Genomic DNA, 22758 nt, shown 5'->3' on the forward strand with positions numbered 1-22758 from the left:
GGTCTTTTTAAAAAATATATATCATGGTTATTACAATTACCTTTTTAGAAAAAGTTTTTGACGTTATATATCCATATAATATTATATTATCTGAAAAAATCAAGAATAAAAACGATTATAAATATGTTCTAAATTTTCTTTTATATATTCATTAAAGATATATATATAGGCTTTCTAAAATAATATACATTGTCTTCCAAAAAAAAAATAAATAAAAATGAACATGCATTAGGGCTTGGGGTGAACCCAAATATATTGGTAGTAGAGGGTCTTAATCATTTTTTATTAATTTAAAAAGAAAAATGAGAAATAAAAAGAGTAATAGCCTATACAACAAGCTCTTTCATCCCTATATATCACACACACACACACACACACACACACGGGGGACAAGCTCTTCTGAATCTATGTATGTATTCGTCTCTCTAATTCTCTTAAACCCTAGATCCGTACCCATTTTTGTTTATTTTGTGATTTTTTGAAGCTTCTGAAGATGGCGGGCCCTTCACTAGCTGAGGAAGAAGCCGTCAAGAGGAACACGGATTGCGTTTACTTTCTGGCTTCTCCTTTAACTTGCAAAAAGGTCCTTTTTTGTTTTGATTAGCTTGCATCTTACTTCTGTTGGGATCAGTTCTTTATGTGGGATTGGGATTTGCGTTTGTTGGATTCGATTTAATTTGACCCTTGAGTTTTTCCCAATAAAATTATGGCATCTTTTCCTGCAGCTAGAAGCTTTAAGAATTGGGGTTAGATTATTATTCCTTTGCAATTAGTTTTGCAGGTAGGGTATTGCGAAATTTCGTATGCTCGTAGAGATGTGTTGGTATTTTTCCTGCCTTTTGATTTTTGAAGTTTAGGGTTTGGATTTCTTTTCTACCGTTTTATTTTGATTTGTAGGGTATCACAAGGTTTAGTTTGCACCAGATATTACTTAACATTTCTTCTCCTACATTGGCTGCTTTTCCCGTTTTGTATCATAATCATGTTGTTTAAGCTGGAACCTAGAAAATTTCACACACAAGTTCCTCTAATGAAAATTTTTGTTCATCTGTTCCAATTTGTGAGGCTTTGAGTGCTTTGTAATATGTGCTACTACATATGGTGATGTAAGCCAATGTCTTATTATTTTTTGGGGCAATTTATGGATAATCAACGTATTCTATATATTGGTGTATGGCATGGGATATCTATTCAATCCCAAACTTTCTGCCATTTATTAGAATTATTTCTGCTGAGACGACAAACAATTGAGAATTGAGATAGATACTGTGCATATAGAATGTACGCAATGTCTTTTTGTTGCCATACTTGAAGTTTTTTTATTGAAGTTCTGAGAATTTAGTAGTCATTTGAGTGTTTCCTTTCCAAATGTTTAAATTTATATTTGTTGTTCTTGGTATCGAGGAACTCAACTTTGAGATTGGTGTATGTATCTTTTCGAAATTTTAAGTCTTTATTTCCGATTAGTCAGTGGTTTTCCTTTATTCCCTCTCTTTCATCTCATTTGGAAAGTTCCGATCCCACCAAAAGTTCAAGTCTTCTCGTAGATTGCGGGCTCACCGTGCTGGGTGAGCTCTCAACTTGTGAGATGATGCAGAAGAGGTGGCCTTCATGTACTCTATGTCTAAATTGGTGTGTGTTGTGTCAGAAAGAAATCGTGAATATGGATCATTTTCATATGAATTGTTCTTTCAAGAGTCTTCTTTGGTTTAGAGCTTTGGAGGAGATGGGGTATAATTTTTGGATAATGATAGTTCATTGTATCTGCTGGTCAGTGTGGTTGGAGCAGAATAGATGGATTTTTGACAGTTTAGAAGAGTTGGTTGAAGAGTGTTGAACAAGATTAAGATTCGGGCATCTAGCTGGATTGGAAAGCACATAGAGTTTAAGAGCTTTTCGATATCAGATTTATTGAGGAATTGATGTTATATTTGTTGTTGATTTGAGCATGACTTTTGTCTTTCTTTTTTGTTAATAAGCGGATCACTTGTGCGCCAGCTGCAATTAAATGCTTTTAATTAATCAATATAATATTGTTTCCTATTTTTTCCATTCCTCAGGGAAGTGAGTGTGAATATCGACATAGTGACATTGCAAGAGTAAATCCAAGGGACTGTTGGTTCTGGTTGCATAGTAATTGCTTAAATCCAAAGTGTGGATTTCGGCATCCGGTCAGTCCATATCTGTCTCGATGTAGTTAGCATGTTGACTTTGATGTTTAATCAGCTTAGTAAATTTTAGTTCTCATGATGCTAGTCATGATGCACTATTTTATTATTAAACAGTGTGTAGAGTATTGGCAGTCTGTCCACGCTTAATTTTTTATTCAATAATTTTTTGTTTGGTTCTTCAGCCTCTTGATGGATTGCTGTCAACACAAACCCCAACGCCTGCTGGCCAATCCGCAACTCAACCGCAGAATGTCACAGCATCAACTTCACACATTCCAAATGCCTCAAACAAACAAATAGTTTCCTGCGTGTTTTTCCAGAAAGGGCTTTGTTTAAAGGGTGATTGGTGTCCCTTTCTCCACACACCAAATTTGGTGAATAACAAAGCCTCAGTAGTGCCAGGAACAGCCTCTTCTACTGAACCCACAACTTTTAAGAATGCTCATGTAAAGTTTGAGCATGAGAAAAAGTTCCCACGCATAGATACAGTTAATTCCATAAAAGTTTTGCAAAAGACAAAACCTACTGTTGAAAAAGAAACTGCTCCCCCTAGGAACGAGTTTTCAATGAATAGGAGAATATCACACATGTCAGGAGTCAATGATTTACCGGGGTATTCTGTCACCAATGGAAACTCATTCAGTTGGTCTGAGCGTCCTCACTTATCAGGTGAACTTGGGGCCACAAACAATAAGGATGTAGAAGAGATTTCCAGGGAGCCCTCTCCTGGATTTGATGTCCTTGTAGATGATGAGCGAAGAGATTCTGAGTACTATCCTCGAGAAGATCATTATGGAATGCCAGGGGAACATGAAGTGGGGGATGAATATGACATCGATCGTGCCACTGATTTCAATATGATTGCTGATATTGATGGTGAAAGATTTCAGGCTCCTCATGGGTATGACTTAACTGAGCAACGTGAGGGTCAGCATGCTTTGGAGCAGAGCAGAGCTTCATCTGGGAGGGTGTTAGGAGGCTCTTATTTTGATAGGAAGTCATATCCTAGAGCTGATAGCATTAACCAGGTTGAAGATTTAGATCTAAGGCATCGTTTAAATAAGCGTAAGAAGGCTAATGGTTTGAGGTCTGTTATTAGCCATGAACATGCCCGTGAGAGGCACGTGGAAGAGCGAAGATATCCAGGTTCCAATAGAGAAGAGCAACATGTTCCCTTGCATGAGAATTCCATTCGTAGCAGTCACTTTAAAGGAAGGATCAGGCTTCCTAGTAGACCATCTTCTTCAAACGAGAGGGATGGAATTCTGTTGTGTCCTGATCGTGGATGGTTATCTCCAGCAAGGACAAATTTCTCCTCTCACCAGGGAAGGATCCAAGACAGAATAAAGAGGAGGGTGGACGAAGATTTGCATAATGGTGGGAAGAACCATCGTGATCTGCACTACAGAAGAGACATGCCTACTGAAGATGTTGCTAATTTTACTGGTCCAAAAAGTCTCACGGAGTTGAAGAACCAGAAAAATGCTCAACCTAGTGGACAGCATGTGTCCAATCAACAATCACTTGGTAAAAGAAAACATCTGACGCTAGATGGAAATCAACAAGCTAGCATTCAACAAAGTGGCAACTTTCTTTCATTTGATGGGCCTATGCCCCTGGAAGAGATTTTAAAGCGGAAGAGAGGTGAAACTATTGGAACATTGAGTATAAAGAAATATTTAAATTCTGATGGTATCACTGAAGAAAGTAATGAAGAAGGAAATGGCATGGCCAAGATCTCATCAACTCCTTCAGATTTTGTTTCGTCTACATCCGGCTATAAGACAAAACCTCCTGTTGATAGTAATAATGACGTTTACCAGCCTGTATCAGTTGACAATACAGAAGGCTACTCTTCCACCCGGCAGCAGCCTGTTTTGAGCAGGATAGAAGCTGAAGATGATATTAATGCTGCCGATGTGGTGGATCAAGATGGGGAATCTGATTATGAGCATGTGGGTGGGGAGAACTTCGACTTGTATGATGGTGAGAATGGAGATGCTGATGGAGAATACCTAGAAGACGATGACGACGACTTCGCAAAGAAGATGGGAGTCATGTATTCTTGAAGATAATTTATTTTATGGCTTTTACCACTTAACCTGTCTCTATTGGTTTTATCTTTGTGGAACTGGCATATTATGCTTTAATGGTTTTGACTTTGAGATCAGAAGTAGCGGTGATTTTAACGTCTGCTCATGTATCCCTCATTATCTGCCTTCTTATCCATGTATTCTATCTCCTTTTGCTTGGGTGGATTTGTTGTTTCCCTTCTGGAATGGATTTCTTCGTGCCATAGGCACGATCCAAACTTCTTGTCCCATGAATCGTTGATATCTTTTCGACAAAACTCGGTTTATATTAGGCTCGATCTTTTTCCTCATCCAGATGATCGGAACACTCAGGTTTTCCCAATAATTAATTGAGAATTAATCTGTCTTTTCTATAATCTTGAATTAATTTGTGCGCTCAGGGAAAAAAAAACGTATTAATTCATAGTTTTTTAAGATTTTATTACAGTTTTCATTATTTTATTTAGCTAAATCAGAAATTATTAAAAAAATAAAAAAAATTAAGCTAACTCCAATTTATTTAATCGGAAAAAAATGAAAGCTAACTCAAATTTGATCGGATGTGTATCGGTTTTGATAAGGTGGGGCTGTAATCGATATGAAATCAACAAGTAAAAATGAATAAATATGATTCAAGCACACATATTATATAAAGTATAATGAATATATATGATTAAAGTACACATATTATATAACTAATTTCAATTAATTTAACTTTGGTTTCATTAACAATTGTTGGCACACTTAGTAACGATGTGACCGACATAGTATTCATTGCCTACTGATGACAAAAAGTTGAAAGCTGCCTAATAAGTCCATAACATACCATTCGGTCTCTTACCGTTTGATGGCATTTGCTAGTACATGAGATCAAATCGTAAAATGTTAAACAAGTAAATATTTTATCTTATGTACACTGTATTAACAAAATCATATTATTATCGTTGTTAATTTTTTTTACATGATATAAATCTTGAGTAATAAAATTTTTAGTATAACCTATGTTCGTCATCGCCAAAGTGATTCATATATTTATTACAAGGCAAAAACCTCATTAATGTATGTATGAATTGTTTGAGTAGATGTCCAGTAAGCCAACTTGTGACTTGAGCTTTTTATTAACTCTAATGTAAAATGATTTTTATTTTAATAATATTTTACGATTTTATTCAATTAGTACATTGTCCTTTATCTTTATATCCATACAAGTTGCATAGATAAATTTCTTGAATATATAATAAGTACCAAGAGGTTTTCCTCGCAAAGTAAAACCATAAAAATCATTAGGAAGTGTACTGCATATTCTAAACAAGTTCATAGTCGAATCAGTCGTCTAAAATAAGGATAAATGTCGTTTGATCTTGAGACTAGCATCTGTGATGTAAAGGTCATGTTTCATTGGCAAGAGCATGGAGATTTCCATTCATACATATGAGTGATTATATGATGATGCACTGAAAAATCCTCCTTCGCACTGTATAAGTGGTTGTCACTTATCGGGTGGAATAGTCCGCGGTCATGATTGTACACTATTAGTCCTTTGACCCGAGATAATGTAGGGGTTATACTTACTAGCATGCACTTTGATCCGTTTACCGACTCCATTGAGGTTCATCAAGAGGCGAGGTTCGGTGTAGTTTCGAAATATGTAAGAGCAAATGCATTATAGAAGAAGATTAACTGTTTACTTATGGATGAAGATATCATATGTGCTAGAGTAGGTGCCCAGCAAACCAATTTGTGGCTTGAGTTTTTATTGACTCTAATATAAAACAATTTTTATTTTAATAATATTTTACGCATTATGGCATTATACTTTATCTGTATAACCATACAAGCTGCATAGATAAAGTCCTTGAGTATACAAAAGGTACCATGAGGTCTGCCTCGCAACGTAAAATTGTGAAACTCATTAGGAAGTACACCGTATATTCTAAACAGGTTCCTAGTCGAATCAGTCGTCTAAAACAAAGATAAAGGTCGCTCGAGCTCAAGGCTATCATCTGTGATGTAACACCATGTTTCATTGACAAGGGCATGTAGATGTCCATTCACATAGATGGGTTCTCACGAGGCTTAGTCCCTCAATCAGGTTCCACTGGGGCTTAGTCCCTCACGAATCCTCATTTCCTTACCATCACAATTAAGTCATTTCATTCAAAGCATTTTTCAGCATTTTCATCACTTTATAAAAATAAATGCATATATATCATTTTCTTTTAAACTAAGCATGCAACACATCTTTAGCATTTAACATTTTCCATCATAAAATTTCATATTCTTTCAAATCAAACATTTTAACATTCATTACAGCATTTAGACACTTCTAGGACTCCTAACATTTTTCAGGTGTAAAATGACTATTTTGCCATTGAAACCATAAATTTCCCATTTTTCCCCTAGACATTAAAACGATGATCCGGATCCATCCAAACTTACCTTATCATCTTAAAACACTTCCATAGACATTTCTTAGTCGTAAACTTAAGTCCCTTGACTAAATTCATAATTCTTTTTAAAACTTGAACCGAAGTCCCGGTTTTAACCCGAATCACTTCGAACCTTAACCAAACTTTACCAAACTCGAACCAAGACTCCACCAGCTTCTTTTGCATCAACCTAGCCTCGGTCCAGACCTTCCCAACAGCCCCTAGACCTGCTTCACCCTCCAGATCGCGGACAGCCCCTTAAACTCGAAGATAACCCATCGGCCTTGGGGGAACTCGATCCCAACGAGCCTTACCAAGGACCAGTCCTTACCAACCTACGACTAGACCAACCCAAGAACCCTATGGACCATCACGACTCAGTCTAAACCTACGCACGACCCTTGCCCGAACCATGCACGCAATTATCCCCTCCCGTGCGCATGGATGATCACGCGGCCAAGGTTCTTGGCTCCGGCCTTCACTAACAAACCAGGTACATCACCACCCATCTAGGACCACGACACAACCCTCTTAGGACCTCTGGACGAGACCCAAACACAGCTCACAGCTTGCACCCTCCAAGGATCATAACCGAAACCCTAATCCAAGGAAACCCTAGGTTTCGCACCAGTCCTTGCCCTTTCATTTCCAGCTTTTCACTGTGCATCTAAGGGTCCCTAAACCCTCTAAAATCGACCCTTCTAGTAGCATTAACCTGGCAGCCCCTTAGTGCATTATCATGTATTATAAGACAAGAAAATCCACGTTTTTGGCATGTATAATTCATAAAACGAAAATATAAAGATGAATATCATATTTTTCATGCAAACATGTATATTCACACATACTATGGTTTGAACGATGAGAAAAGAAGGAATAAGGCGTGCCTCTGCGTGATTCATACATGGATAAACAATTCTAGACGCGAAGGGTTGTTGCCGAAGAGACGGAGAAGAGCTCGCTGTGTTTTTCCTTCAAATTTGACGTGAATTGCTTCTAAATGTGAGAGAGAAAGTGTGTGGTGTAAGGATGCTAGGCGATAAGCCCTAGGTTTCTTAGTGCTTTAAACATGAGTTTGTAGAGTTTTAGGATTCGGAAATTCCATCTTTTGATATAAATAATAGGTTAGAAAATTGTGCCAAATAACCTTAGTATAATAGGCCCATTAGTATGTAGGAAAAATATCTTATTTAAGAAAGTTTTCGAAAATATTAACCGAGCATCCTAAAAGTTCTTATTTTCGCCAAAAATCGATTACCAATTTACAAGACGACTCAACATGTAAAAACATTTCAAAAGAAAACATTTTCGAAATTTTCATATTAAATATACCATATATATTAAAAATAATCATTTAATAAAACAGTCCTCGATCTCCGTTTTTCGGTCGCGTCTCGAATAACCCTTAAAACACAGTTTTATGCATTCTAATAGAAAATCATATTTTAAACATGTAAACAAGCCTACCACATTTAATTAATGCAATTAAAATAATTTGATTAGGCATTTTCCATTTTTCATAGATTTGCATGTACTTGGATTACGTTATCGTATTTTGAACCTTACATTTACTAACTGACGAATAATCAAGAAATAAACCCTCATCAGATTTAACATCAAAAGTAGCTAAGTGGTTTTTACCGTTATTATGAATGAAGCATTTACATCCAAATATTCTAAAGTATGAAACCACACTTTTCTTTTCATGTAAGGTCTCATAAGGTGTTTTTGAATGATTCTTATTAATCATTGATCTGTTCTGAGCGTAACACGCTGTGTTAACTGCTTCTGCCCAAAACCTTTGAGAAATCCCATAATCAGCAAGCATAGTTCTAGCTTCCTCTTTAAGAGTACGATTTCTGCATTCAGCTTCATCATTCTGCTGTGGTGTTTTTGCAGCTGAGAATCATGTTTGATTCCCAAATTTTCAAGAAACCGAGAAAGTGTTCGGTTGACAAATTAAGTTCCACGATCAGATATTATTCTGTCAATCTCAATTGGCTTCTCATTTATAAGTATTTTGAAAAGTTTATCAGCTGTTTAACAATTTTGTCTTTTGATTTTATAAAAATTACCCAAGTAAATCTTGAGAAATCATCAACAATCACCAAAGTGTATTTCATTCCCCATAAGCTCATGACTGGTATTAGACCAAATAAGTCCATATGCATCATTTCTAAGCATCGAGTAGAAGATTTACTTCCTTTGTTTTTAAATGAAAATCTAACTTGCTTCTCAAACTGACAAGCTGAACATATTTTGTATTTTGAAAACTCAATTTTTGGTAGGCCAGTTACCAGCTCTTGGTTACTCAGATGCGCAATGGTTTTGAAGTTGAAGTGGTTCAACTTTTTATTTCATAACCAGTTCTTAGATTGATTAGAAACGACAAAATATACTGGTTCATTAGGTTGATTACTCCAACTAACCTTATATGTGTTGCCACATCTATTCTCCTTCATAATGATATTACCAGTTATGTTTTTAACAGAGCAATCATGTTTATTGAATTCAACTAAATAATAATGATCACATAAATGCTAATCAAATTGCATTTTAGGTTGTCAACAAGTAGAACATCATTAATAATAATGTTATCATGGATAAGCTTAACCTCACCCGTGGTTCTACCTTGTGAAGCATCTCCAAAACTGATTTTGGGACTTGAATACTTAACCAGTTGTGATATTAAATCTACGTCTCTAGTCATATGTCTCGAACATCCACTATCCAAGTACCAGACTGAATTTTGGTCAGCTTACCAGCAACCTGCAACCACAAATAATGAATAAATTCGGTATTCAAATCTATTTGGGTCCTGAAATGATTAATCCTTTTGGAACCTAGACTTGGATCAATCGAACCGACTTTCCAGCCGCTGTGTTCCAAATTGTTTTACCTAAATTTTGTGTGTGAGGTGTGATGTGTGCAGTTGATATAATATGTGTGTTAGCTATGTTTTCCTTATTGTTCAACTGATATATTTTTTGAAATGGCTTATAGTTACAGTAATGATTGTAATATCCATTCACAGAGTTTTGCTTGTTATAACTGGACTGTTTAGGTGACCATTTGTGTGTATCAGTTTAACCTTTTGAGCTGTATCCAATCCCATGTTTGTTCGTCTTGTTATTTTTTTCTATCGGTTGTTCAACTAGCTTACATAGCTCACGTTGTTCATGTGTCATAACTGATTTTACAAAGTGAATATATTTCTCTTTACACATATTAAGTTCTGGTTTTGTACTACTTGATGAAGTTTCGTTCTGCCAGCTAAAGCCTAAACTAGTTTTATCTCCAACTGATTTATGCAGTCCTTTCTTCTCAGTCAATGTAACTGAAGACTTGTTCCAGACCTGGATCAGATCAATTGGACTTGAATTCTCATACTTGAATTGCTGAATCACATAATGGTTCTGATACTTTTCAGCAGTCAGATCAACAAGCTTTTTTTTTGGATTCGACAGATCAACTGATTGTCAATAATCAGTTTCAGTTTTGTCGTCTTTAGGATCAGTTTGCTTTGATTTAGCTTCCTCAAAGGAGAGAGCAAGCTTTCGGTACTCATTTACCATGTCGTGCAGTGTTGAAATAAGTTCTTCTCGTGTAAAATCAGTTGAACTGAAATCGAATACCTATTCACTGTTGGATTCTAGTTCAGCATCATCAGCCATGAGACATTTCATCTTTTTCTTTATCACTTGATCTACTTGAGCTCTCAGATTCTGATGCGTCATTATCAATTTTTGCCCATTTGGATTTGTTTTCTTCAGCACTAAGGCTTCATTCTTCTTCCTGGATGATTTATTGTCATCCTTAGATCTTTTTCTGTGCTCGGATGGCTTCTTTCTCTTTTCAATTGATATCTTGATGTCCTTCTTCGGCTTTGGACAGTCAGCTATGGAATGACCAGTTTTGCCACAGCTGTATCAAGCACTCGGTTTGTCCTTGGATACGTTCTTATAATAGTGTTTTTGGAATGATCCTTGGTTCTTACTCTTGAACCTTCCGAATTTTCTGACAAACAATGACTTCGTGTCATTGCTTAGATATTCAACGGTCTTCTCCACTGAAGTAGTTGGCTCCAATTTCAGAGCATTTAGATCATTTGTGAATGGTGGAACTGATGGTTTGCTCTCTCTTGTTTGCATCTTGAATTCATATGTTTTTAAATCAACAAATAGGTCATGAAGCTTCACCTTGTTCAGATCTTTTGATTATCTCATGGCCATTTTCTTGACATCCCACTCTTTGGGAAGACCATGCATTACCTTCAGTGTAACTTCTTTATTTGAATACTGTAAAGTCCAAAATGCGATAATGAAACATCTACTTTTTAAAATGCTACTAATTTTTTTTTCGAAAGCTAATACTCGAAATTCGTATCTAATTACATGCATGCGGTACCGCTGAAATTTTACATTTAATAAAATAGTAGCCATCAGCAAACATGTAAAAATACTCAGTTTTAAAAAGAGACAAATCGTCGAATCCCAACCTACGTTTTAAAATAATGCAGATATGAAACAAGTAAAAATCATCACAACCAACAACATGTCAAAACATAGCGTATGAAATATTCATGCCCTTTCTTAACTCAAAACGTGATGTGCGGAAGAAAATAAGGTACTCGGGTTCGCATGCGCACATCCAATTCTTCCTACTCAGACTTCGGCACCTCCAACCTCCTCATCAACAAACTCACCTGCATCATTCACACCTAGTGAGTCTAAAAACTCGACACACTTGTAACGTTAATGGAAAATACATATACATAACATGCAACGGTGAAAAGTACAGTACTAAAAATATATCTCATGAACTTGAAAAGAAACATGAATCTAAACATTTCATATCATGGCATAGCGTGTCAAAAACATCTCATCATATCATCATTTACTTATACATTTACTTTAATTGAACTCAGTTCATTAGTTGTTATTTTCGTATCAGCTCTAATCGTACCAACTCTATCTGATGGAACCATCTACATATAACAGTGGTACCCGGTGGCGGAGACATTGGCTACAGTATAACCCATCCACTAAGCCTTGGCCATACAGCTCATCGTATACATATATCTTCAGTCACAATCAATTCTCATCCTTCAAAAACATCATCATTTTCATCACTTATCAAAATCATGCATATACATAATTTTCCTTAAAATCAAGCATGTAACATATTTTTCATAATTTCATAAAAAGTTATATACGTGGTACTTAAGCATTTAAAAACATGTAAAATCTTTTTTAGGGTGCTGCCAGGACTAAAAACTCGACCCGGGTGTTAAACGACCATTTTGCCCCTAGAAACCAAAAATGACAGTTTTACCTCTGGACCTCTAAATTTCGACCCGAAGCTTATCAAACTTCTTAAAACATCCTAAAACATATTTATGAGCATTCCTGAGACGTAAACTCGAGCCTGTTTCAAAACTTACACGATTATTTCTAAAACTTGGACCGGGTTCCCGGTTTTACCCGAATCAACCCAAAACGTAACCAAATTTTACCCAACTCGAACCATGACTCGAACTTACATGACCAGCCTCTAAACCCCCTTATGACTCTTACACAGTAATCGAAATTTGCTGGAAATTTCTATATGTGCATACTCGAAACCCTAGTGCACTAACTTTTCATATTTTCGATCCTAGCCCAAGACCAAGAAGACCAACACCTAACCAAATACATTGGGACCATGCTCGAAACATATAGGCTCTCCTTGACCAACCCTATCTAATACTACTGCCCAAAACACCAGCCTCTTGCGATACCCTCAAAACTGCGCCACACAAGACAACCGAGCCACACACTAACCTAGCCCTCCGACCAACTCCTAGACCAAGACTAGTTGTACATGGCCCTCTCCCAGCCCTGTCACGGACCCAAGATGGTCAGCTTGTTGGCCAGAAGTCAAGCCATGCAAGGCGGCAGACACCAAGGCCTTCAGTCTTGCCAAAACCGAGCCAACCTACACCAAGTACCGATCGGCCCTCACCTAAATCAACCAAGTTTTGACTCCAGCCTTAAGTTCCCCTCTTACTCAACGTGTACATCCCCTTAGCAACACAAAAATCGGCAGCCCCTTGCAATAACGCAAGAAAACGTGAGAATGAAGCCAAATGATACACTTTCATGTCAAAACCTTGCATAAAACGAAACATCAAGATATATAAATAAATTCTCATGCATTTACATATATTTCATCATAATATTGGCGTGAATTAAGAGAAAGAAAAGATACATGCATGCCTTAGCGATTATTTGATAAAAACTTGAAGAACTACGCGTGGGATGTGAACCTGAGAGGCGGGGAGGAAACTTTCTTTGAAAACTAAAAGAGCCGAAGTTTTGATGTGGTTTTGCTGTTGAAACCTCAAGGGGAGGCTGCTGATGGAGTGGAGGGACGGCTGCTAGGGTATTATTAGGTTTAGGGTTAGTTTAGGGTAGTGTTTAAATAAAATACAAAGAACTAATGGGCCCTAAATTGAATTTTAAAAGGATTAAAAGTGTTTTGAGCCCATTAAGCATTAAAAAAACCCAAAAAGCCCAATAATAATCTCAAAAAATATTTCGTTTTGATACGTTTTGGAAAATATTGCCCAAACCCTCAAAAAGTCCTATGAATCGATAAAATTTGTGTACCGATAAAATATATAACCCGGCGAGTAAAACACTCAACCAAGGCCCATTTCAAAAATCATGCTTTAATACACCATATATTAAATAATTAAAATAATTATTCAGTAAAAATATTTTTCCTGATTATCCCCGGTCTCTGTTACCCGTTCGAGCACGAAACGCAACTTAAAACCCTAATGCATGAAATTTAAAAATAATCATGAAATAACCCCTATCCATGCATAAATCATGAAATAAAATGCATAAAAATCATTTACCACATATTTTAAATAAAACCCTAGACTGCATGCACTCATGTTACGTAATTATAATTTTCTAGACTTTACAATTCCCCCCTCCCCCCTAACATAATTTCGTTCTAGAAATTTAAAACATAATTGAATAACTCTGGTTAGCGACTCCTTATTTCTATCTCCATCTCTCAAGTTGCCTCCTCCTCGGAGTGATTTAGTCACTTGACTTTGACCATGTGGATCACCTTGTTCCGGAGCCTCCTCTCCTGATTGTCCAATATCTGAGTGGGTATCCTCGAAAGACAAGTTCGGTGTCAGCTGAAGTGGATCATAGTTCAGCACATGCGAAGGATTCAACATGTACTTCCGCAACATGGAGACCTGGAACACATTATGAAATCTCGCCAGATTCGGTGGTAATGCTACTCTTCAAGCGAGTGTCCCAACTCTCTCCAAGATCTCAAATGGACCTATGTATCTAGAACTGAGCTTGTCCTTCTTACCAAATCTCATCACACCCTTCATCGGTGCGACCTTCACGAACACATGGTCACCTACGACAAACTCAAGATCTCGGCACCACTGATATGCGTAACTCTTCTGCCGGCTCTGAGTGGTCTTCATCCTGTCTCGGATCTTGACCACTAACTCTGCAGTCTGACTGACAATATTTGGTCCCAACTCTACTTTCTCTCCTACGTCATCCCAATACACTGGACACCTACACTTCCTACCATACAATGCCTCATATAGAGTCATATCGATAGACGCCTGGTATCTATTTTTGTACATGAATTCCACAAGAGGTAACTTCGGCTCCCAGCTGCTTTGGAAGTCGATCATGCAAGCTCTAAGTATGTCCTCCAAAATCTGAATAACCATGTCTGACTGTCCGTCAGTCTGAGGATGAAAGGTAGTACTAAATAGCAGCTTAGTACCCAATGCCTGATGCAAACTCTTTCAAAATGCAGACGTGAATCTCGGATCCCTGTCGGACATGATGGATACTGGAATCCCATGCAGTCTGACTATCTCTCTGATATACAGTTCTACGTATTGAGTCATGGTGAAAGTCTTCCTGATCGGTAAAAAGTGTGCTGATTTAGTGAGCCGATCAACTATCAACCAAATGGCATTATACCCACCAGTCGTCCTCGGAAGCCCTGTCACAAAGTCCATGATAATGTTCTCCCATTTCCACTCGTGAATAGAGAGTGGTCTCAGCTTCCCTGCGGGTCTCTGATGCTCGGCCTTAACATGCTGACATATCAAACATTCGGTGACAAAACGCAAAATATCTCTCTTCATGCTCGATCACCAATAAAGAGACTGAAGAGCCTTATAAATCTTCGTACTCCCTGGATGGATGGAGTACGGGGTGTTGTGGGCCTCGCTCAAGATATCTGCTCCCCGAGAATCACTGTTAGGAACACATAGTCGGTCATTATATCTGACTAAGCCGTCCACAACTGTATGCAGTCTCTGACCCTTAGCCTCATCCCTTTGTACCTCCACTTCAGTAGCTACTCGTCGGTAGTCTGTCCTGTCCGAATTCTATCTCTCAATGTCGACTGCACTGCCAGGGTAGAAACTGCAAGATCAAACTGCTGAATCTCTGCCTGCAACTGTCTCTGTACTGACAACTGAGTGATCACTGCAGTCTTCCTGCTCAGAGCATCTGCAACTACATTAGCCTTACCCGGATGGTAGCTAATGTCACAGTCATAATCTTTCACTAGCTCTGGTCACCTCCGCTGTCTCATGTTCTGATCTTTTTGTGTGAAGAAGTACTTCAGGCTCTTATGATCTGTGAAAGTCCTGCACCTCTCTCCATACAGATAATACCTCCAAAACATCAAGGCAAAAACCACTGCTTCTAGTTTGAGGTCATAAGTCGGATAATTCTTCTCATGGACCTTCAACTGTCTGGACGCGGGTAGGCTATAATTCTGTCATGCTGCATCAGCACTGCGCCCAAACCGAGCTTCGAAGCATCTGTATATACCACAAACTCTTCTTGCCCTGCTGGCATAGTTAGAACTAGTGCAGTGGCCAACGCCTGCTTCAACCTGTCAAAGCTCTCCTGGCACTCTGATCCCCAGATAAATTTGGCATTCTTCTTCGTCAAGGCGGTCATAGGCATCGGAATAGAAAAAAAGCCCTGAATAAACTTCCTGTAATAACTAGCGAATCCCAAGAATCTACGGATCTCTGTCACGCTCTTAGGCACTGGCCAATCTATGAATGCCTCAACTTTACTGGGGTCGACCTCTATACAATCTCGAGATACAATGTTGCCCAAGAATGCCACTCTGTCTAGTCAGAACTCGCACTTACTGAACTTGGTATACAGTTGTCTGTCCTGTAAAATCTGTAATACGGTCCTCAGGTGCTGACTATGCTTTTTTCTGCTCCTCGAATAGATCAGGATGTCATCTATGAAAACTATGACGAACTGATCCAAATACAGCTGAAAAACACGATTCATAAGATCCATGAAGATCGTTGGAGCGTTCGTCAAACCGAAGGGAATCACCATAAACTCATAATGCCCATAACGCGTCCTGAATGTCGTCTTATGCACGTCAGGTTCTCTTACTTTCAGCTGATGATATCCAGATCGTAGATCTATCTTCGAGAATATTGAATGCTTCTAAAGCTAATCAAATAGATCTTCGATCCTGGGCAGTGGATACTTGTTCTTGACCGTGGCATGGTTTAGCTCCCTGTAGTCAATACAAAGACGCATGCTACCATCTTTCTTCTTCACAAAAAGTACTTGTGCGCCTCATGGAGAAAATCTAGGGCTAATGAAACCCTTATCTAACAAGTCCTAAATTTGATCCTTCGGTTCTTTTATCTCTGCAGGTGCTAGATGATAGGACGCCTTAGAAATAGGCACGGTACCTAGCATAAGCACGATAGAAAAATCCACCTCTTGGTCTGGTGGAATGCCTGAAACGTTGTCTGGAAAAACACTTGGGAAGTTCCTAAGCACTTCGACTTCCTCTAGCCTCTGACTAACTGGCTCTGACACTGTCACGATACTTGTCAAACTTCGGTAACGGTACCACAATCAAGTCTGCCTGCGCCGCATTTTTCTGTAACCGAAGTTCCAATTTCTTCACTATCTGGGAGGTAAACATCTAATCCCCGGATGAAATAGATACTCGGAATCCCAAATCCATAGCCTCCGGTATAATTCCTAGTCACTTGACGAAAGATTCGGATATAAATGAATGTGTAGATTCGGAATCTAGCAACACATACATGGCTACACCTGAAATATATATCCTCCTTTGGGCAAAACATACCAACAAATCTGATCGCGTTGAAACTTAAGAAATTCCATACAAGCAATTAACCCAAAATCCTCGAAAAATTACTGATTTAACCCAAGTGTTCCTCAAAAGTTTCAAATTTAGTCTTAAAAAATTCTCAGAAATTACAATTTAGCCCTTAAAGTTTTCGAAAATTACCTTTGGCCCTACAATTTCTCGAAATTTTCATTTTGTTCCCATAAAATTTTCGAATTTTTGCTCCAATAAATCTTAAAATTCTAAAAAATTAACAATTTGATCCCCAAAATTCCAAAAATTTGAAAACATCCCTTAAAATTTTGAGTTTTACAATTAGGTCCTCATATTATCGGTTATTACAATTATGTCCTTAAAATTCTCAATTCAAGCAATTCAATCCATAAATCCAACTAGATAGAGCATGCATCCTAATTTACTCTATGTTCTCAATCCCATAAATTAATTCCCACAACAATCATATAACCCATGCAATCCAAGAGATAAATTAAAATCTTAAACATAAGGGTTACCGGTGATCAGTGTAGAGTCTTGCTCCGCCTCTGCCTCCTCTGCGTGCATCACATATGCTCTATCGGTCATGGGGCCCTTGTTCCTAGGGAAATCCGCCGTCTTATGACCCTCCTGCTCGCAAATGAAGCATTTGTAGGTTCCCCATAAACATTTGCAGATGTGGAACCGGTTGCACTGCTTGCATGGTTACCCCTCTACGGGCTTCAAAGCCCCTGGTATATGTGGTGGCCTCTTCTGACCAGGTGTGAAAACCCAGAATTTCCGATCCAAAGCAAATCACGTAAGAAATACAAACTTAAAATTTAGCTTAATCTAAGCTCAACAACTTTCTTTCTAACTATAGAACTTAAATATGAACTTAGATTTCATCTAACTTAACTCGAGGAAGTAGCTTCAAAGCTCGGAGATTAACTCAACGGGAAGCCAAGCTGAAAGTAACCTCATCCATCGAAGAGTTGTCACTAGAGGAGTAAAACCCCAGCTCAAGGACTCGATCTTTCAGCTCAAAGAAGCTCAACCGAGCTTGTCCTAACAAGACCAAAAAAGGAGCTAAAAGAGGAGCTAAAGGTTTAGACAAATTAAGTATGCACGAAATGATCTTTGAATTAACCCATAAAGGAGCTGCGGGAGGAGCTAAGGAACTAGGACACATTTATGGTGAAGGAGAAGTCCTTTGGTGCTTGGTATGGAGCTTGGCCACAATTATTATTTCTTGGGGCACAAGGGGGCGGCCAAGGGGTAGACAAAGGGGCAAAAATTCTCCTATATAAATGAGACTCCATGCATTGCCAAACCATTCCAAAAACAAGCAAGAAAATTCGGTCCCCCTTCACCTTACAAGCCCTCGGCCGAAGTCAAGAAATGAGGAGGAAGGAATTTTCGTGCAGTCCAGAGCTGCTATCCGGTGACGAAGTGCTGCTCGATTGAAGATCGCATTTGTTAAAGTCACGTCAAATTACTGCCCAAATTCCAAGAGGAATTTTCGTGCCAAAATCTACAATTTTCGAACCTATCTTCAAAACATTGTAAGTGGGTTTTTGATATGTATGTTCGTTTGTACTTTTAAAACTTGAATATATATGTTATGACATGCATATATGTGTGTCCTCATTTTCGAAAAGCACGATGTCTGTCTCTTAAAATTTCGATCGATTGTATGTTTCTTCTGTTATTCAAAATTCTTTGACTCCGCTGTACCCGTCTGAAAGTCTAATAAGTTCTGTCCGATAAGTTCTGTATGATAAGTTTAAACTCGGTGTCGCACTGTTACGATTCGAATTTGAAATGAAATGAGAATTGTGATTCTGTCTGGCCCCCATTGGTGGGTATAAAACCATGTTCTGTCTGGCCCCCATCGGTGGGTATAAAACTGTGTTATGGCCTCACCCCTTAGAGGACTAACATATTGGGGAAAATTTGACCGTGGAAATGAGATGAGTAACAGTGTTATGTCTGTCTTTGAATTGTTCTGAAATGATCTGATTTGCTTCTGAATTATTCTGAATCATCTGGTAATTTCAGTCTTATATTCGCTTCGTTTCTTCTAGGATAAGTTAAAGAATAATAAGTTTTGAAAGTCTGTTAAAAAGAAGTTTTAAGAAAACTAAGTTCTATATGTATCATTGAAAATCGATCGACCCCCCACTTGCTAAGTGTTTCCCAAAACACTCACCCCTTACAAATTTCACATAAAAACGAAGAGCAAATTAATGAGGAAGAGCAAGAAGCTTTCTGGGGTTGGTGAAACGACGATCGAGACCAAGACTCAAGATTTTTACTGTCCTTTTATTTCTGCTTCTGAAACTCTGATGTAATTTCATTTCATTATCATTGTAAAGACAATATTATTTTATGAAAAAGACTGGTTTGTTTTGATACGAGGCTTAATTGTTTTCATGGCTTAGTTGGGTAGGTCTAGGCTGGTCCAGTAGGGTCTAGGGAGGATGGTCTAGGGTCAGGTCAGGGGCTGGTGCTTGGTGGCTCGACCAAAGCTTGAGGAAAGCGCGTGGCTCTTGTTCTTGTGCGCAGGGACTTCTCGCGTGGGCTAGGGCTCATGCGTGGTTCATGGTGGTTCGGTTGGGTCCCTAGGTGGTTTGGACAAGGGATGGCTCGAGGTGGCTCGACCATGGTTCAAGAAAAACGAGGGTAGGCACGAGAGGAACAAGCTGGGGTTCGATTAAGGGGAGTTAAGGGACAAGGGTTCGAACCATGGTCTACGGGGTTGGTTCATAGTTCACGACGGTAGTTTAGATATAAAAAGTCTATGTTTATAATTTGAAACGAAAATATTAAAGTTTGAAATAATTCGGGAATAAAATACTTCAAGAATTAGTAATTAAAGAATTAAATCGAAATCCACAAATTTATGTCTAATAAAAATATTAAAAATTTAATTTAAGCTTAAATAATTATTTGGGATGGTCTAGAGTCAATAAAAGTTAGATAAAGTCAAAATCGAGAAAATTTACGTTTATGGGTAAAACGGTCATTTTACAACTGTGTAGTACGAAAAAGCTTGGTAGCGTCCCGAAAGATCATAACACATGATAAATGATATAAAATGATGATTTTGATGAAAATATGATATTTTATTATTTATGATAAAGTTGTGCAATTTTTACCGTTAAAATGCTATTTTTGGAAAGTCATGATATTTTATGGTTTAAATAGGAAAAACATATTTTGAGGGATATGAATTGACGGTGACAAAAGGATAGAGGATATGCGGGGGATCCGTTTTAAGAAGGAACAATGAACTTACAAATTTATGGGAATGTCGTGAGGGAAAAGACCCCAGAGAGAGCCCGTTTACGAGATTAAGCCCCAGAGAGAGCCCGACGATCGTATTTCCATGGCGGTGCCTAGTACCCATCCCCATGCGCTATGGTGAGCTAAGGCTGATCAGTCGAACAGAGAATAAAAGGCTAGTCACTTTCAAGGATAAAACTTCAGCCAAAATGATAAATTATGCAAAGCTTTACGATTTTCTGATTTTACGATATATGATTTATTTATGCTTAAAATTATTTTAAATAAAAGTATGATTTTAATGCATGTACTTGTATATGCATTATTTGTTAATCCTGTGTAGAATGTGCTGAGTCATTAGACTCGCTAGGTTTGAATGCTGCAGGTGATGATGATATTGAGGGAGGCGGTGACGCTTGAGTAGAACGAGTACAACAGTACACTCCCGATGGACATTTATTTTCCGCACTAAATTGATAGAAAAAGTTTAAAGGATTTTGTTAATAATTTTATTAGAGATTTTATGATTTATTTTGAAGTTAATTTTGATCATGTTAAAGGTAGAAGTGAATTTTTGTAATTGACGATTTTAGGGATTTATGCACTTGAGATTTAAATTGTTAAATTATTTTGATTTATGGAAATGTTAAGTTATTTATAAATGGTGATTTTCAAATTAATAGAGATTAAAAAAATTAGTAGAATTTTAAAACCAAAAAGTAGTGGACGTTTCAGTTGGTATCAGAGCCAGGTTCTCCAAAGGGTTATGTACTGTCATTCCGAGAAGCTCAAGAAGTCACGACTCAAGTATGTGAGTTTTTACTGCTTTATATTTTATATGCTAAAATTCTTTAATGCTTTCATGATGCATGATATAGAGGATATATGCATGTTATTTTAAAACGTTAAATGCATGTTGGTTACGTGGTTTGGACGATGTGTACAAAGATACCTCATAGACGGATTTTACGTAGTAATGATGAGGATAGACATGAGGAGGAGATTCCACAGCCTCTACCTAATCAGAATGTTAGTGCCCGTGTACTAGTCGGTATGGCTCGTTTACTAGAGTTGCATGTGGGAAATGTTGCGAGGGTTCGACCAGAGGAAGTCTATGAGCGTTTTAGGAGGATGAACCCCGAGGATTTTCATAGCACTACTGACCCATTTATTGCTGAGGGATGTATTCGATCTTTGGAGGTGATTTTTTGGTATATGGGTATGGCGGATGTTGACCGAGTTTGTTGTACCATCTATCTACTGAAGGGCGACGCTTTCTTATGGTGGGAGGGAGCGGAGCGAGGGGTGAACTTCGCGACACTGACTTGGGAAGACATTAAGAGGGTATTCTACGACAAATATTTCACTTCTAACGTTCGTTCAAGGCTGAAGCGAGAGTTTATGAGTCTCCGCTAAGGGGACTTGTCTGTTGCCGAGTTTGTGCAGAAGTTTGATAGGGGCTGTCATTTTGTGCCTTGATTGCGAATGATGCGGCGGAGAAATTACGACACTTTCTTGATGGATTGAGGCCCACGATCTATCGTGATGTGATTCTCACTGATCCTATTGATTATACTATTGTCGTTGCCAAAGCTTTTAGAGCCAAGCAGTCACTCAAGGATATTGATTGGGAGATGGAACGTAAAATGAATCGTACCCAGCAAGCTAATCAGCAATCGAGTCAGCAGAGTAAGAAACCATTCATGGGACCACCTAAGTGGCCGGGACTGCCGGAACCACAAGGACAACCACCTACTCAAAATGTCCTGAAGACAGCAGAGAAGCCACAGTGCAAGGAATGCAATCGTTACCATTACGGCAAGTGCATGTGGGGTACCTACAAGTACTTCAATTGTGAAGAGATGTGACACAAGGCTGGGGATTGCCCGAAACTCAAGCAACCCACGACTGGAAGGGTATATGTGATGCAAGCTGAGGAGGCTGAAGCAGAGCCGTCACAACCCTGATTACTGGTAACCTAGCTGTTTAATGTTTTTACATTGCTTTCATTGCATGAAATGTTAAATTGGGTATTGGAATTGATAGGGATAATGAAGAACTTAGAGGAGAATAGGTTGCATGTCCTACCTGAGCTGGATTTATGACATGACATTGAGAGTTTATTGGGATAGAAATGCAATTTTCGAGATTTTCAAGACCGAAATGAAGAGAAAATTTTAAGCCAAGTGGGTTAAGTATGAGGGGAATGAGGGATCCCAAGCTTTTCTATCTAAAAGACAAGAAAAATTTCAAGGGCGAAATTCTATTTAAGGGGGAGGATTTGTAACGCTCTAAAAATCAGTCTACGTAAACCACATGCATACAAATGATTTAAATTTTTTACGTGTTCGCATGATTGATTTTAAATGCTTACTTGATGCATATCATATGATTAAAGACATGATTGCATGATAAAATGATCATATGGCATGATTTCATGAAATAGTAGATTTTATCCGAATATTCGATAATACGCTGGAGAAAAGAGACCGAGGACGACGAAGATAAAAATAAATATTTTTCATTAAATATTTTCAAGGCTTCTTAATATGATAAAAAATGATTAAATTATTCTAAAAATGTTACAGTTTAAATTATTTTCCGAGACGAGCTTGATTTTATCCGGGA

At 38.1% G+C, this 22758-nt stretch overlaps 1 protein-coding gene across 2 annotated transcripts; it reads left to right on the top strand.

Moving 5' to 3' along the window:
• The first annotated feature begins 290 nt into the window (after positions 1 to 290).
• LOC140982711 (zinc finger CCCH domain-containing protein 17-like) lies at positions 291 to 4398 on the top strand. 2 transcript variants are annotated; one of them, XM_073449368.1, is made up of 4 exons: positions 291 to 409; positions 485 to 583; positions 2061 to 2171; positions 2354 to 4398. In XM_073449368.1, exons 2-4 carry the CDS (start codon positions 494 to 496, stop codon positions 4238 to 4240), a joined length of 2088 nt encoding a protein of 695 aa, XP_073305469.1. In that variant the 5' UTR covers positions 291 to 409; positions 485 to 493; the 3' UTR covers positions 4241 to 4398. The 2 variants fall into 2 exon arrangements, with proteins under 2 accessions (XP_073305469.1, XP_073305470.1); XM_073449369.1 differs by having other exon boundaries at positions 308 to 409; positions 494 to 583.
• Positions 4399 to 22758: the final 18360 nt, after the last annotated feature.

Source organism: Primulina huaijiensis, chromosome 8 (assembly GCF_012295235.1).
Source record: "Primulina huaijiensis isolate GDHJ02 chromosome 8, ASM1229523v2, whole genome shotgun sequence".
NCBI lineage: Eukaryota > Viridiplantae > Streptophyta > Magnoliopsida > Lamiales > Gesneriaceae > Primulina > Primulina huaijiensis.